At 50.2% G+C, this 11,925-nt stretch overlaps 1 protein-coding gene, 1 non-coding gene and 1 pseudogene across 2 annotated transcripts; all 3 read left to right on the top strand.

Annotated features, from left to right (window-relative positions):
- The first annotated feature begins 721 nt into the window (after positions 1-721).
- KLHL35 (kelch like family member 35) lies at positions 722-11,266 on the top strand. The gene is made up of 6 exons (XM_025042791.1): positions 722-3,008; positions 4,159-4,343; positions 5,903-6,021; positions 6,582-6,770; positions 8,340-8,528; positions 9,483-11,266. Exons 1-6 carry the CDS (start codon positions 2,164-2,166, stop codon positions 9,669-9,671), a joined length of 1,716 nt encoding a protein of 571 aa, XP_024898559.1. The 5' UTR covers positions 722-2,163; the 3' UTR covers positions 9,672-11,266.
- Positions 7,034-7,106, top strand: TRNAG-UCC. The gene has a single exon. It is a non-coding gene; the product is annotated as a tRNA-Gly (tRNA).
- LOC112475036 lies at positions 7,116-7,231 on the top strand (annotated as a pseudogene).
- Positions 11,267-11,925: the final 659 nt, after the last annotated feature.

The raw sequence follows: 11,925 nt of genomic DNA, 5'->3' as shown, positions 1-11,925 counted from the left end.
CAGTGCCCAGAGCAGTAGACAGCAGCACAGAATGAATGAAAAAGTACTGGTGCACTTCCCAGGAGGTGACACGCTTGCTCTCTCAGACAGTACCTTCTGCCATGAGACATCTCTGCAGGGGGAAGTCCTTCTTTATGCTGATGAGACCTGCCCTCTTGGATCTCAGTTCAAAGTGCTGCTGCTTTCTCAGTCCGGGGAGAATAGAGTGGGGCAGCATGCTCTAATGACCTCTCTTACTATCCTCCTCTGGTCTTGGGCTGCTCCTTGGGACATGCCCCCACTCTAGCAATGTGGCTGGGCTGCTAGACATGCAGAGTCAGAAGGTAGGTGCAGCGCCCAGCCCCTCTACTTAGGCAAAGTTGTTAACTTCTCGGGAACCTGACCACCAAGAAGCTTGTTTCCTATGATTCTGAAGGGGGACAGATCCACTGCCCAGGATGACCCTAGCATGAGAAGTAAAAGCCAGGCTGACACTGGGCAAGATCTGACCTCCAGGGCAGAATGGTCTTAGAGGAGGCAGAGCAGATGGGATCAGCAGAATGGAGGGACAGGCAAGGGGCAGAGGCCAGAGCTGCACTCCTGTAAAGCAACCACATAAAGGAGTAAGCTTCCTGTCCCTGGAGGTGTGCGAGCTGTATGTTCACAATGGCCAAATCATGACCAGCACCATACAGCCCTGCAGTTTATATAGTGCTTTCACCAACACCCCTCCTTTAATTTTCACAGCAACCTCTGAAGGGCAGGTTCCCTCTGTGTACTTGTTTCCTCAGGCAAAATTAAAAGAGGTTGGGGATCTAAAGAAACTTTTCAGGGCCCTGAGGATCAAATGAAATAATTTATAAAAAAGCAACGAGGTGTACTCCTTTCCTCCTGAGTAAAAACAATGTGAGGAACATTTGCTGCGTTTGTACTTTTGCACCTAGCACTTTTCATATATTCCATTTAAGAGTCACAAAATCACAACTCTGTGGGGTAGGCATTCCCATTTCGGATGATGAAACTGAAAGGGAGTGATTTGCATACGTCACATAGAGAGTCAATGTTAGAGGCAGGATTAGAACCCTGATCAATCTTTAGGGCTGGGCTCTTTCTACTTCCCCACAGTGCTTCCTTGAGAACAGAGGGCCAGTTTGCCTGTCAGCCTGGGCTCTAACCTCATTCCCTCCTTCCCCTTGAGCCTTTGCACAGACTGTTTTCTCAGCTGGAGACTTCCTCCCTCCATTCCCTTCCTGTCACCTGGCTAATTCTACCTATCCTCCTCAGTCTGAAGGTCCCCTCCTCAAGGATGCCTTGCCTGACTCCCCACAACTGGGATTTAGTGCCCCTTCTAAGAGCTCCCTTAATACTCTGTACTTCCCACGGGCCACCAAGCTGTGAGCTCACTGAAGAGAGGGACCAGGAATACCTACCTACCTTGCTCACTGCCTGGCACAAAACATACTTGTTTAATACATTCACTGGACCTTGAACAGGTATTGAGTGCCTGTGCTGTTTGGGGATGGGTGGGTATTAAACGGAACAAAATGTCAGGATTTGCTCAATGGGGAGCACCTACAGGAGATGAGCAGGAAACAGAACAGGGTGAGGAGGAGGTAGAGTTATACCCACACACACACTGGGTCTCTGTGAGGTAGCCTAAATCCCTTGACCAAAAGCTACAGCTCCTATCAGGAGATACTTTGTGCAGGTTCCAGAAGCTTCCCAGCCTTGAAGACCTTTTAGAGGTAAAGGCTCCCTGGAGTTGGTAGCCACGTGGCACGTCTCTATCCCTTGTGTGAGTCCCTAAACACTGTTTATGCTTTTGCAAATCATTTCTTTATTAGAATCTCCTCAAATTACCAAAATTGAGAGCGTGCCATCTGTTTCCTGACGATACTAATCGGAAACAGCTTAACAAATTTGAAGAACAGGAAGGGTAATACGGCTGAAGCGGGTAAGCGAGAAAGTGCTACAGCTAAGGCAGGCCCAAGCCCCTCAGTTAGGCAGGGACTAGATCCTTGCAGCCATTAGGAATCTGGGTGGATGGGTGAATGGAAGGACGAGCAGGTGAATGAATGAAAGCGCAATACTTACATTCATGCAGCCTGTGATGAGGGGCCTCCTGCCTTCTATCAGGCCCCAGCCAGGATTTCCCAACGCTGTTTGTGTTCTCTACCCAGCAGGATGCTGGAGGGAAAGGAGGCGCCGTGCACGGGGTCCTGCCACGCGCAGCGCGTCCTGCAGACCCTCAACGCGTACCGGCGGAGCGGTACCCTCACCGACGTGGTACTGCGCGCCGGCGGCCGCGACTTCCCATGCCACCGAGCCGCTCTCAGCGCGGGCAGCACGTACTTCCGCAGCCTGTTCGCGGCCGGGCGGCCGGAGCGCGGCCTGGCCTTGGTGCCGGTGGTGCCTGAGACACTGAGCGCGGGACCGGAAGGGACTGCAGCAGCGCTGTCTGTGGTGCTAGACTACGTGTACGGCGCGGGAGTGCGGCTGTGCGCGGAGGACGAGGCCGCCGCCGTGCTGGCGCTGGCCGGGCGGCTGGGCGTGGAGGGCCTGCGCGAGGCCTGCGCACGCTTCCTGGAGAGCCGCCTGCGAGCCGCCAACAGCCTGGCGCTACGCCGCGTGGCCACTGCCTTCTCGCTAGCCTCGCTGGCGGAGCGCTGTGGCCGCGTACTGCGCCAGGCCTTCACCGAGGTGGCGCGCCACGCAGACTTCCTGGAGCTGGCGCCGGACGAGGTGGCAGCGCTTCTGGCCGACCAGGCGCTGGGCGTAGCGCGCGAGGAAGCCGTGTTTGAGGCGGCCATGCGCTGGGTGCGTCACGACGCGCCGGCCAGACGCGGGCAGCTGCGGCGCCTGCTGGAGCACGTGCGCCTGCCACTGCTGGCGCCCGACTACTTCCTGGAGAAGGTAGAGGCTGACGAGCTGCTGCGGGCCTGTGGCGAGTGCCGTCCGCTGCTACTGGAGGCGCGTGCCTGCTTCATCCTGGGCCGAGAGGCCGGCGCGCTGCGAGCCCGACCGCGGAGGTACTGATCCCACCGTCGCACGCCCCCTTGCCTCCTGCCCTTCGTTATTCCCGCTTTCTTTAACCACTCATTCATTCCTCCATTATCCTTTGATTCAATTACTTAATCATGCCTCTTGAATGAGATTCATTCATTCATTCAATAAACATTTCATAGGCTTGGTGCTGGGCAGTCTGCCCTTGAAGAGTTAACAAACAATCCAGTAAGGGAGGTGCGGGGATCTCATACCCTATGCACACTCTCTTGCCTATCCATTCATAATTCTGAGTGCTCCCTGTGCAGGTCTTATGCTGGGTGCCTAGCACTCAAGAGTGATTTGGAAACACCCTATGCGTTCCAAGTTAGTAAGGGCTGAAGTTAGTAAGGCATATAAATAGCCTGGAACATCACACTGGGAGACTCTGCGGTGAATTAGTCCAAGGTGGTCTATCATCCTCCCAGAGATAGAAGACAGGGACTCCTCTGTCTTACCACTGTATCTCCAACACTAAGCACAGGGTCTGGTACAAAGAAGATGCTCAATATTTGTTAAAGGAATTAGTAGGAAACCAATGATTTTCTAAAACTAAAGGGTTTGGGAATTCTGGTGGGGTCAGAAGCTCAGTGGGAGGAGAGAATGCTTTGCGGAAACGGGGCATAGCCTGGTTCAATGGGATTAGTGATTAGCGTATGGGTTTAGGAGCTGCTTATAGGAGGAGGGAGGCAGCAGAATTAGGTCACAGAACCATGAAGAGAATGGGTTAGCGTCAGACAAATTTGAGTTTGAATTCCAGCTATTTCACTTGCTTACATGACTTTGGATAAGCTGAAGTTGGAGCCTCAGTTTCTTTTGTAAAAGGAGTAATAATTCCTGCCCAATAGAACTGGTATAAAGATTAAACTAGATAGTTTTTCTAAGTAAGGTTAAGGGCCTATGTAAAGATTACTTCTGTAACTAAGAGGTCAGTAGAATGGAGGTAAGGATTAGTGACCCTCGTGCCATCAATACTCAGAGGGAAGGTTGAGGGTGACAGTGTCCAGCATGGGGGTTACAAAGGGGTCAAAAGGGCATGGAAGGGTAGTAGGATGGTACAGTGTGGGCAATAAGAGGGTGAGAAAGGAGCAAAACTTGAATATGGATCAACGGATATTGGGCTTATCCCCACGCCAGATTCATGGATCTCGCTGAAGTGATCGTTGTCGTTGGTGGTTGTGACCGCAAGGGGCTCCTGAAGCTGCCCTTCGCAGATGCCTACCACCCGGAAAGCCGGCGCTGGACCCCACTACCCAGCCTGCCTGATTACAGGCGTTCAGAGTTTGCCACCTGTGCTCTCCGCAATGACATCTACGTCTCTGGTGAGGACAGGGCTGAAGTAGAAGCCCCACAGGATTGGCTCATCACCTCCCTTGAACCGCCCCTTTGCTTTTCCCTCCAACTGGGAGATAGGGGCGGGATTTTTCCTGATACCCTACAGTTATTGGCTGAAACGGTATGTAGTCTTGCTGAACCAGTCACTGGTGTGACCCCCTTTATTTGGTAAAGAGAGGTTAAGAATTTCCCCACTGTCTCAAAATTGGCAAAGCTAGGAAGAGCACAGATCTGTCTGATACCAACATACTGTGCCCTCCCGAGATTCAAGCCCTAGAAACTCAGAACAAAACACAGTCCCTGCTTCCTGGAATATCCTAGAGAGGGGAACACAGACTTCACTTTACCACCAGGCAGAATTTGATGGGGAATCCCACTAGGGGAATTCTGCTCAGGGAATCTGGCCCAACTTGGAGGGAACAACATAGCCAAAGGCATGAAAGTGTGGAAAGGAACTCAGGGTATTAAGGGTTCTAAAATGCAGACTGAGTGTGTCTGGGAGAGGAGGGGAAGCCACTGTAGATGAGGCAGGAAAAGGAGTCTGGAGTCAGATCAGAGAGGCTTCAACTCCAGGCCTAGGTAGACTGCACTTGATGTTGTAGGGAGCTATGGCTGCTTGGGAAGGATGAGTAGAAGAATGAGCCAGGAAAACCTCACGGACCATCCAGGCTACACTTTATCACTGACTAGCTTATCCGAGGCCACTGATGGCCTTTGAGCAACATGTGAGGCCTCTGCTGGGTGCCACTGGAAATACAGAAGCAAAGACTACAAAATAGATGTGGCTCAGACTAAGGGATGCAGTCAAGATTGTCCCTGGGGAGGCTACTCCTGAGATGTCAATACCTAATCAGGAACCCCGGGGCAGCCAGATGGGGGGCACCCCACAGCCTGCATCTCCCAGTGCTTGACCCATGGGGTGTGCTGTATCCTTCACTAGCACCAATGTTGGGTTTGAGGGCTGGAAGCTCTGGTTCTGATCAGTGCTCTGGCAGTGAAAGGCCATGTGATCTCCAACAGGTCCTTCCTGATGTTTTAAGCCTCATCTGAGTTTCCTATTTGTAAACTCGGTACAATAATCCCAATACCTCACAGAGGGAAGAGAATAGACATGGAGTCATGAAGGTGAAGGCAGAAGTGAGACATGATTATTGGGTCACCCTCTACTCCTCCCCATCCTAGTGCAGTTGGCTCTGCTTTCTCTCTGCCTCCGTGCATTCCTGACGCTTGTCTGGGCACCCTTTGCACTCATACCTTCAGTAGAATTCTAAAGTGCCCCCTTCTTTGTCTCACTGAGCACAGAGCCTGGCACCTCACCAGAAGGCACCCAGTAAAGATTAATTCCTTCTCCCTGAATCTCTCAGGCCTCTCCCCTCAAGAGTCCCTGCCTGTTGTTTTAATTCAGACCTTCCCAGCACTTGTTCAAAGCACACAGTCTGGGTCAAAGGCCTGAAGTCTCACTTGAGCCCAGAAGGATGTCCTTCCTGCTGTCTACTCTTAACCCTTCCTTTGGATCTAGAGGCCACAGCTGTTTCTCTCTCCCCAGGAGGCCACATCAACAGCCGTGATGTATGGATGTTTAGCTCCCATCTACACACCTGGATCAAGGTGGCCTCACTGCACAAGGGCAGGTGGAGGCACAAGATGGCCGTCATGCATGGACAGGTAGGGGATATGCAGCAGCTGCGACCCTGATGCCCAAGGTATAGATCTATAGATATCCTTAGGGAAGGCCCTCTAAGACCCTCTCTTTGTAAGAAGGGATCTAAGGCCTCAAAAAGGAAAGGACTTGACTAAGATCACATAATAATGCTAATAGTAATTACCGTAATAGTATAGCCTAGTGGTCAAAGGTTTGAATCTTGACTTTGCCACTTAAGACCAAAAAACCCTACAGAACTGCCAATTATCTTTGTAAGCTGCATCCCCAAATTAGAAATGCAAATAAAAGTGCTTCTTAGAATCATTTGGGTAAGGTAGTAAACCCTTAATTACTAGCTATTACTTAGCATCAGCTTGGGGCCAAGTTTTTACAGATCATCTCAGCATTCAGTACCCGTCTTATCTCCTGCTAATGAGAAGAAATCTGCTAAGGGAGGTTCAGTAACTGGGATTCTCTCTGGGTAGGTCTGGCCCTCATACTGGAGTGGGATAGCTTCCATCTTGGCACTGGGGCCAAGATGCAGCTGGCCCTGACTCTGGGCGGGCCCTGTCCTAACCTGCAGCTTTTTGCCGTGGGCGGCTTCGATGGCCTGCAGCGCCTGTGCAGCGTGGAGCGCTACGACCCCTTCTCCAACACCTGGGCGCCTGCAGTGTCTCTCCTGGAGGCTGTGAGCTCTGCTGCTGTGGCGTCCTGTGCCGGCCAGCTCTATGTGATCGGGGGTGCCGGGCAGGCTGGCATCAGCACAGACAAGGTGGGCATGGAGAGGGTACTGGGGGCCTGCTGTGTTCAGGCCTTGAGCAGGCACATTCCTGTCCTAGTCCATTTTCTCACTTTATCCTGTCAACAATCCTGAGGAGTAAGCCCCATGTTTGAGGCAAGACAGTGAGTTCAGAGATGACTCCAAGGTCACACAGTTGGTCAGCAGCACAGCTGAGCCCAGATGTTTGGCTTGGGTGAGGGCAACAGTGGGATTAAAATGTTTCTCTGCCATTCAAAAAAATAATACACAGATGTGGTTCCATAGTGTAGTGGTTAGCACGTCTGTTTTCCACGCAGAAGGTCCTGGGTTCGTGCCCCAGTGGAGCCACGGTCCATGGTCTACAGCCATGCCACCCTAAACAAACCTGATGTCTCATCTTGGAAGCTAAGCAGGGTCAGACCTGTTTAGTACTTGGATGGGAGACCACCTAGGAAGACCAGGTGCTGTAGGCATAAATCATAATAAATAATTAAAATAACTCATAGAAAATTTAGAAAACAAGAGAAACAGAATAACAATAACCCATAATTCCCCCTACCTCAGGATAACTACTATTAATATTTTGGTGCATTGCCTCCAGCCTTCCTTTGAATTGACTTTCGCTTTTCTGTTTTAGTTTTGTGTTCTGTTAGTAAAATTTTGCATTCTTTTTATTCTTCAAGTAGAAACACTTTACACATACTTAGCAGTTTTTCACAGCCATCATTTCAGTGTCTGTAATATGCCACTGAGAAGATGAACTATAGTCTACTAACTTAATTTTCTGTTGTTGGACATTTAGGCTTTTTGTGAATAAAATCGTAACAGCTCTCTCCCACCCCTGATGGCTTCTTTGCATCTTTCCAAACTAAGATCACTCGCCCCTCCTTATCCCCTGACTTCATTCCCCCTGCACACCTTCCTGGGGCTGGCTGTGGAACTGCCCCATTTAGTACCCTTTCATGCAGCACTGTTTGTTATAGGCCATTTTTTTGGAGGCGGGGAGGGGGCGGGGTCTCCAACGAAACAATGGAAACGGAGTAAAGGTGAGCAGGCAAGAACAGGTATGAACCCTCAGGAGTTGTAAAAGGCGTCTTAAACACCTATGGGACAGGGAGGCCTGTGGACAGCTGTAGGAATGTGAGCAGCAAGACACTTCAGCTGGAATCTTGTCATGACCTCAGAGCACCAGGAAGAGGGAAGAGGGTTGATTGACGAGTGACGATGTTTGCAGCCAGGAACATATCTCCATGGGGACCTGCTCTGAGGACCCTCTATAGTGCTAATGCAGATGGTACCTCCATCTCCTGGGATGGAGGCCTCTCCTTGGACCTTGAAAAATGAGGAAGCTTTCGACACAGGGAGTCCAGGGGTAGGGGACAGAAGATGGAAGTAGACTGAGCATACTTGAGGGTAGGGACAGTGGATTTCCTCTAATCTCCTAGATGCTAGCTCAGGTCTATGGGACAGAGGCACATGTTGTGTTGGATGAGTTCCTCTGACAGAGAGAGGTGGGAGTGCATGGGCAACAGGGTGGTTGTAGGGTAGGGCTTCACCACTAATGATCCTCCTGCCCCCCAGGTACAGTGCTTTGACCCCAAGGAGGACCGGTGGAGCCTGCGGTCACCAGCGCCCTTCTCACAACGATGTCTCGAGGCTGTCTCCCTTGAAGATACCATCTATGTAGTAGGGGGCCTCATGAGCAAAATCTTCACCTACAACCCTGGTACAGACGTTTGGAGGGAGGCAGCTGTGCTCCCCAGCCCTGTGGTAAGTGGAGACCTTTAGGGATGGCCCTGGTAGTGCTTCCATTGAAGAGAGGGAAGACTTACTTCTAACGATCTGGATCTTGGAGGTAGTAAGTCTTGTGTCTGACCCCATGCTAGGTGGTTTTACATAGTTCTCTAGCTTTGTCCTTACAATGATAATGAGCCCTGCATTTCACAGAGACTAGTCTTGGAGAGACTGAAGCTCCAGTCCAAGGCCACCAATTACATCATGTAAAGGCAGAGCCTGGACCCCCAGTCCCAAGTGCTATAGCCTTGGATGGGAGGCAGGTCTAAATGACCCTGCACTTTCACCTGTTTTAGGGCCACTAGCTGGTAGCCTTCTGTGGGAGTTTGTGGGGCATGGAGAAGGGACTTGCTAAATTACCCTGCCCCAGTGATATCAGAGAAGGGAGGCCCAGGCCCCAGATGCTCTGGCCTCTGTATGCCTTGCCTCTCCCACCTTCTGTCACCTCTCCTGAAACTCTGGAGAGACTATATAGGGGTGTGGTTACACTGGTGGTCCCTACCACTTCTGACCTTCATTGATTCTAAGAGCATGAGATTTCTGGTTTCTCTGAGTCTGAGATCCTAAGATGGCGGTCATGGTCATTGTTGTTATTGAAGTACTTACTGTATTCCAGGCACTATGTTAAATGCTTTACATGCTTAACCCCATTAACTGTTAAGGGAACCTTATGATAAAGGTACTATTGTTCTTCTCACTTTTAAAGAAACCAAGGTCCAAAGAGGTTAAGTGACTTGTCCAAGGCTATTCATTTAGTAAGTGTCAAACCAGAGCTTCCTGCCTTCTATCCAATTTCTTGTCTCTCTACCATCCAGATTACATGCTCATATTCTGTGGGTCAAGGTTTTGTTGTCTGGCCTGGCCAGCCAGGGATAAAGGGAGCCCCAGGCTGGACCCCATAGCTGATTGTCTTTCTGTTTGTCCATCCAGGAGAGCTGTGGCGTGACTGTGTGTGACGGGAAGGTCCACATCCTTGGTGGGCGGGATGATCACGGGGAAAGCACCAATAAGGTCTTCACCTTTGACCCTAGCAGTGGGCAGGTGGAGGCCCAGCCGTCCCTGCAGCGCTACACCAGCTCCCATGGCTGCGTCACCATTGTCCAGAGCCTGGGCAGGTGACTCAGACTTGGACAGCCTAAGTTGGGAGGCAGAGAAAAGAGGGAGAACTCAGGCTCACTACTCTGCTTCTCGCATGGCACCTCCATGGAAATAGCCCCTTGTCGCTCGCCCCCTTTTTTGTAGAAATAAAACCTCATTCAAAGGTTTAGTCTGTGTTCCAGCTCAAGCCTGCTTTTCCTGGAGAAGTATCAACTCCCTGCTTTGACTCTGTAAAGCACCTTCATACGTTACCTCATTTATTTTCATAATAGAAGTGTGGACTTTTTTTTAAATTATGAAATATTCCATGCATAAAAGAATATATATTTTTTGTACAGTTTAAGAATAAAATGTGTTCTTAACACATAGCTTAAGAAATAGAACATTACAAATGTCTTTTTAAGCTCCAGTGTCTATTCTCAAACCCATGCCCTTCCCACACTCCTCCCAGAGGTAATCACTATCCTCACTTTGAGATTATCAACACTTTTAGCCAGAAAATTATTAGTATCTGTATTTTACAGAGAAGGCTTTGCTTTGAAAAGGTAAGGAGAATCACCCAGGGCAACATATTTAGTAAGTGGCAGAGTCTTTGATTCTTAAAATTTCATGAATCCTCAGGATCAATGAGGCACTTGTGGTCAAGATGGTTCTCTCTTTCTAAACCAACCCACTCCAATTCAAACACCTAAGCAATGACAGACAAATTCAAAGCCAGACAACTGAAAAGACAGAGGTATGGGCTCATAGGTAAGCAAACATGACTAAGGACCAAAAACAACAGAATTGCAAAACCAAGAGGAAAGCACAAGTTTGAGCTCTGGGGTTCAGGCTCTGTGGGATAAAGGCCTTTAAAAACAAGATTCTAATCCAGGCTCATTGCTAGAAGCCAAGGCCAAGGCCACTCAGGAAAGAAGCTGAAACAAAACAGAACCTGAATAGCCTTGGGGTCCGAGGCTTACAGCAGAGTGGTAGGCACCAGAGCCATTGCCAGCCAGGCTCTGCATCTGGACCTGTGAGACCCCCAATGTCCATAGAAGGGCACAAGTCTCTGATGCCATTATAAGCACCTTGGTTGGCCTGTGGCTCTAGGGATAGCAACATAAAACTGCCAGATAAGGAGGGGTGAGGTCAGAGGATAAAGGGAACAAAAGATGCCATAAACAGATTCTGTGAGGTGGAGGCCCAGCAGTTCGGGTTCTGTGCCTGTATTTTTAAGGCCCGGACCCGATGGAAGAGCTGGCCAGACTCCATCTGGGGCTTCCTCTCATTTGCACTCAGATTGCCTTTTGTAGAGCTATCATCTGCTCCTTGCAACTCCCCCAGCACAGAGCCAGCCCCCCGCCCCTCCCATCTTCCAAAGCCCCAGGGCTGTTCTGCAAGATCTTGCCAGCTGGGGTTGACCCTTCATAGCCCAGCACAAAGGCCCAGGTCCCAGCTGAGCTCCTACTCTCTGATTATCCCAGATTAAGGAGCCTGTGACCATCTGGACACAGCTGATAATGGCAGAGGGAAGAGGGGAATGCAGTGGAAGCCTAGCCCCTCAGAACCTGCCTGCTCCCACCCCATGGTTAACACCCACTACAAATCAAAGGTGGTGCTATATGGCTTGCCTAACCCACCAAAAGCCCAGAGAAGAAGATAGGGATAAATCCAGGGCAAGCTCTCCCTAAGTACATGGGCATCTCACCAGGGATGGGCAATTTCTGTGTGCCAAGCAGACTGTGCATGCCCCCAGTGCTCTTTCATGCAAGTGCTGATGCCCTTTCCTGCTGTCTGGGCAGAACCAACACCCTCTACTCCCAGAGTTTATTTACCACTTTCCTTCTAGCCCTTCCTTATCTGCCTCTCTTCTATCATATGACATATGGTCAGGTCTTTGTGTCTCCAGTCTCCCAGCACACCCATTTGCCCTTTGAGGCAGGATAGGTGTCAACTACATCTGTGTCTCCCAGTGCTCAAAATAAAGCCTCCCACTGAATACATTAAATCTAAGTTCCTTGGTTTTCTACTTTAGAATACCTGTGAGTTGGTACTAATGCCCACCTCCCTCCTTCACAAATGAGGAAACAGATTGAGCTGTGAAGTGACTTGCTTACTAAGGTCACTGAGCTGGTGATGGTGGCAGAGCCGGGATTCCAACCTGGGCTCAGTTATCTCCAAAGCCTGCTCCTTCCCTCCTGCAGCCTCACCCAGGCTCTGCTAATCTGAGAAAGTGAATCAGAAAATGGGTGCTGAGTAAAGAACAGTTGTTGTTGAAAAGGAGATACATCGT

The sequence above is a fragment of the Pteropus alecto genome, unplaced genomic scaffold, assembly GCF_000325575.1.
Source record: "Pteropus alecto unplaced genomic scaffold, ASM32557v1 scaffold7, whole genome shotgun sequence".
In the NCBI taxonomy this organism is placed as follows: Eukaryota; Metazoa; Chordata; class Mammalia; order Chiroptera; family Pteropodidae; genus Pteropus; species Pteropus alecto.
This window is presented reverse-complemented; position numbering and strand designations above follow the sequence as displayed.

Bases quoted from the DNA above. Each gene is read 5' to 3' on its own strand.
- KLHL35 (XM_025042791.1), top strand. From the start codon at position 2,164: ATGCTGGAGGGAAAGGAGGCGCCGTGCACGGGGTCCTGCCACGCGCAG. The intron at 4,344-5,902 runs GTGAGGACAGGG...CTCTCTCCCCAG, and splicing joins CAATGACATCTACGTCTCTG to GAGGCCACATCAACAGCCGT. The intron at 8,529-9,482 runs GTAAGTGGAGAC...TTGTCCATCCAG, and splicing joins CTGTGCTCCCCAGCCCTGTG to GAGAGCTGTGGCGTGACTGT.